The sequence below is a fragment of the Curcuma longa genome, chromosome 14 (genome assembly GCF_044706935.1).
Source record: "Curcuma longa cultivar G26 ecotype Majalengka, Jawa Barat chromosome 14, ITB_CL_G26_1.1, whole genome shotgun sequence".
Classification (NCBI taxonomy): Eukaryota; Viridiplantae; Streptophyta; class Magnoliopsida; order Zingiberales; family Zingiberaceae; genus Curcuma; species Curcuma longa.
In genome coordinates this window covers 10,545,946-10,550,986 of record NC_133874.1, presented here as the reverse complement: position 1 = coordinate 10,550,986, position 5,041 = coordinate 10,545,946, and the positions used below count along the sequence as shown (strand labels likewise).

The window sequence follows — 5,041 nt, the reverse complement described above, 5'->3', positions numbered from 1 at the left end:
CGTCAACGAAGAGAAAGCAACGTGGAGAAGAAGACCTTCATCGATAAGTTTTATTTCCTTTCTTGGATTTAGAATGTATTATTTGACATCTTCTTCGAGTTGTAATCTCTCCATTATGGAGTAGTTCTCTAGATTCTATGATTAGGAGGAATCGAGGTGTTATGGATGATTGAACTTGTGAATTTGTTATTTACCATGTTCAATGATATATGTGTATATGTTGCTTTATGGATTTGTGTCTTGTGATTGATTAATAATATGTCTATGAATGGTATTGAATCTATGAGGATAAGGATGTATTGTGGTTTTGAGGATTCTTAGGATCGTATGACCGGGGTGCCTTGTGACAGAAGGTTAACCTTTAACTAGACCTTCTGAGGAAATCTTTAGGCTACAATGAATCTTTATGAGGGATATCTAATGGTTATTGGTTGTTAGGGAGAGATCCTTAAATGGATACTCTGTGACAGAGGGTAGGACACTGGTAGTATGCTGGGGTGCCCGGGTGATAGCGGGAGAGCCATAACCAGGCTAACTGATGTCATCTCAAACTAACAATCATAATGCTTGAACACCATTGATTTTATTCCGAGGAAACCTGACAAGGTCTAATTGGATACATTGGTTAGAATCCCTGTAAATGTGCATGTATTGAGGAATAGTAAAGGATCTGTAGTCAATCAAACATAATCTCAAGGAATCCGAAGTCCTAGGATCATTTCCACACATCTGTCATAGTTGATTTCTCTCTATTTGAGGTTTTAGGAGCTCGATTACACTCTCTCTTCCCCACACCAATTCAACATAAGTGATCTCTCCACTCTTATTGTACTAGTTTAGTGATCAATTCCACGGTCCCTATGGATTCGATATCTTTTATTACTTGACAACATTCCGTATACTTGCGGAACGCACATCAATATATCCTACGCACATCATTGGCTAACCAAGGAGTCTAAAAGTGCTAGTCTCGACAAAATCGATGACGTCCATGCTCATCAATTTCTCGACTAGGGATAATTTCAATGCATTCATAATTGTACATGTAGAGATGCTCACGAGTTGTGATCCAATCACAAATTCTCTCATACTATGAATCATATTGTGGACATTCAGTATTTGAGTTTAAGATCCAATCAAATACATATGGAATGTGCACTCAAACAGTGAATTGTTATTAATCCCTTGATGAACTTGGAAAATTTGGGCATATCAACAATTGCATCAAGGAAAGGAATATCCATCGTGATGTCCTTCACGCGGGTACGGCACATTCTTCACTTTGGGTTTCTGCTCGGAAGGCCCAGCGGGTGTTGCGGTCTCAACTTCCTCCAACTTGTCTTCAACATGGGGAATAGAGGAAGGAGGTTGCACAGCGGCTGGGGTGAAGTATGTCCCTTCCCCAGGAGCAGTCACCTGAGGCTCTCTGTCCTTCAGGGTCCGTCCGCTCCTGAGCTCTATTGCCTTGCAGTGCTCCATCGGGTTGTAGTCTGGTTTGCCTGGGAGTGTACCCACTGTTCTGGAGGAGAGGGAAGAGCTTATCTGAGCAATCTGAGTCTCTTGCATCTTCATCCTCTTGTCGTGGTCATCTAATTTTTCATTGATTTTTACCACGTCACTTTCTAACTTCTCCAGAATTTTCAATATGCGCTGGGTATCAGACACTTCTTCACTAGCTTTGGTTGTTGTGCAGATTGGTTGGAAGGTCCTCCTTGATAGGCATTGTTATTGTTGCGGTATGAAAAGTTGGGGTGATTCTTCCAACCCGGATTATATGTATTTGAGTATGGGTTGTTCCTTTGATTGTATGTTCCAACTGCGTCACACTGCTCATATTGAACTATCTGATTCTGGCATGCTACAGCTGGGCACATCTCAGTTAAATGATTAGAATCCCCACATATATCACAATTTATAGTTGCTACCGCATGAACCTTACCAACAGTCATACCTTCAACCTTCTTTGTAAGCGCGTCAATCTGCGCATTAAGCTTTGTGAAGTGGTCAACATTATACTTCCCAGGAATTTTCTGTGCACTACCTCTCTCGTTTGCCCACTGATGGTGATTGAGTGCCACACTTTCAATAAGTTCCTCGGCTTCTTCAAGGCTCTTATTCATCAATGCACCTCCTGCAGCAGAATCCAAGTATACCTTTGTCTGATAATTGATTCCATTGTAGAAGGTGTGTATAATAAGCCATCGTTCAAGTCCGTGGTGTGGGCACTTCCTTAGCATTCCTTGAAATCTATCCCAAGCTTCAAATAAAGTTTCTCCGTCCATTTGTTGAAAGCTTGAAATAAGATTCCTCATGTGGGCTGTCTTGCTTGGGGGATAAAATTTGTTCATGAAAATCTTCACCAATTTCTCCCAAGAATCTATGCAATTTGGAGGTAGAGAATGATACCAGTCCTTTGCCCGATCACGTAAAGAGAATCTGAAAAGTATTAATCGCTGAACGTCAAAGCTGAACCCTTGTTGCCTTCTTGTACTACAAGCATCTGAGAATATCTCAATGTGCAGATGTGGGTCTTCGTGTGGACCACCCCCAAACTGATTTTGTTGTATCATTGCAATGAATCCAGGATTAAATTCAAAGTTTGCTGCTTCAATGTTGGGGATGGCTATGCATGACGTTGAACCTCTCATTTGTGGTGCGGCATAGTCTTTCAATGATTTCTGGGCCATTGTTGGTGTTTGTTCTTGAATAACTACTCTTTGTTCTCGAAGTCTCCTTCGGAGTGTTCTTTCAATTTCTGGATCAAATGGGAACTCCGAAGGATCGGCCCTGCTCATGCACCAAAGAAAAAGAAATGATTAGATTGCCAGAAAAATTAAGAATATATGTGCAAAAGAATTGTACCAATGAATAAAATGAAAAGAAATAAAAATAAAGAATGGGGCTATGTATGTATAAGAAAATAAAAGAAAAACTTAATGTGCTAAATTAGTAAATAATTGCGCACGATCCCCGGCAACGGCGCCAAAAACTTGATAGCCTTCCGCAAGTGCACGGAATGTCGTCAAGTAATAAAAAGATCGAATCCACAGGGACCGTGGAACTACTTACTAAATCTAGCACAAAAAGGTCTTCGGACTCCTCAGAGAATGGATTAATTGACTTGGATCCTCTACCTTTCCTCAATAACTGTTCAATTGTAGGAATGTTAACCAATTTATCCAATTCAACCTCGTCAGGTATCCTCGAATTAAATCATTGGTGTTCTTACGTCACTCGTTATTGGTTCGAAACGGTTCTAGAAGCCCGGTTCAAGGTCTGCCCGTGTCACTCAGGCGCCCCGGAATACTAAAAGAACCCTATCCCCTGTCACTGGATATCCTTTTACAGATCTCTCCCCAATAACGAATGACCGCTAACTATCCCTCATAGGAATTTAACTACGCATTAGGAAACCCCTCGGAACTCGCCCGGTTCAAGGTCTGCCCCTGTTACAGAGCGCCCCGGTATACGGCCTAATGATTCCCCAATTCATAGTAAATCCCTACCCTCATGGATTCACACACACACAATTTATCATCAAGCACAAGCACAAATCCACAAAACAATGCACAGTTATAATCTGATTTATCCTACAGGTATATGAGGCACGGCCGTGCTTGGGAGGCATGGCCGTGTTCTGCTCTGTGATCCTTTTCCTCCATTTCCACGTGTGTGCTGCATGGAGAGACTCGCCCGTGATGACGGGCACGGCCAGTGCGAGTCTCTTTTCTCCACTATTTGCTCCACCATCAATAATGCATCGTTTTGATTCTACATCGCATCCTGTCAAGCAAAATATGTAAAGAGCAGATCTCCGAGTAAAAGAGTAGAAATATGCAATATAAAAGAATAAGGTGTGATAAAGTGTAGCATATGCAATGAATTACAAGTAGATGAGCGTTAAAACAAGGCTAAAAATCATATATGATCTACGCTCATCATTGGGGAATCAGGTCACTGAACTAGATGTGGTACTCAAAATGCTGAGCACTTGGGAATGAGTTTAATGGTTGATTATAGATGACCAACATAAATCAGGAACCTATAAAGTCACATGCACTATGAGTTTCGTCAAGTGATATAAAATGAGTTTGAGAATTGGATTCTCAAATCGAGAGAGATTGAGTTTGGTTAGACCAAACAAAGGACAAATATAGAAGATATTTTGTTAGAAAGGAAGTGCAGATGAGTCACATCTTTTGAAGACAAAGTGGCTCTCTTTGATTTAATTATAAACTAAATTGATTTGGTTTAAATTAAAGGTAGTTTGATTTTGAACTAACCCAGTTTGATTTTGAACCAAACTTAAGTTTAACGGTTTGGACTTTGGGTTATTGGATGCGAGTTTTTGGTTAGCAAATCAAACTCGTTGGAGATTTATAAATATAACTCTTATGAAGAGTTATTTACAAGATTAAAAACCTAATTGTTAGGTTTAAAACTGTAGCCCCCTCTTCCTCCAATTGCCGCCCAACACAAACACAAAGCCTTCTCCTCTTTGTGTTGCCGCCCCCTTCCCTTGGTGGTCCTTGTTACCGTCGGCCAAAGGAAACCTTTGAAATCTCACCATTGGTCCTTTCTCATCCTAAGATCAGTCTCCTAAGGTTCACTCATCCTGGAGCCAAAGCAAGCTACAACCGACGGTGGAAGCAAGGAACACGAGGAGAAGCAACGATTGCTTCTCCACCGAAAGGTATCGTTTCTTCCTTTCATCTTGGTCATTGTTTCAAGGCAATTGTTGTCGCGGGAACAACCATGCCATTTAGGTTCACTACCCCTTTTGACAGTGAACCATATGACCTTCAAATGGTAGTGTGATCGCCTTCATTTAATTCGATTCGTATGCCCAAGTTGCCTCGAGCTACTGGATATGGAATCGGATCATAGGCCCTCTCTCGAATCGCTTATCTCCCTCCTTCGACTAGTATCGAAGTGGAAACATGATACGTGACTTAGGAAAGTCTTTTAGAGGAGATCTCAGCATGGATACGAGTAGAGACAACCTTGCTCAAGGTCGCTAGTTGATGTCATTTCCGCTTTG

At 41.3% G+C, this 5,041-nt stretch overlaps 1 protein-coding gene and 1 non-coding gene across 2 annotated transcripts; one reads left to right on the top strand and one right to left on the bottom strand.

The window, feature by feature from the left end:
• Nucleotides 1-1,640: 1,640 nt before the first annotated feature.
• On the bottom strand, nucleotides 1,641-2,795 carry LOC141844882 (uncharacterized). The gene has a single exon (XM_074732856.1). It carries the CDS (start codon nucleotides 2,793-2,795, stop codon nucleotides 1,641-1,643), a length of 1,155 nt encoding a protein of 384 aa, XP_074588957.1.
• On the top strand, nucleotides 2,209-2,315 carry LOC141845688 (small nucleolar RNA R71). Its single transcript, XR_012603265.1, has one exon. It is a non-coding gene; the product is annotated as a small nucleolar RNA R71 (small nucleolar RNA).
• Nucleotides 2,796-5,041: the final 2,246 nt, after the last annotated feature.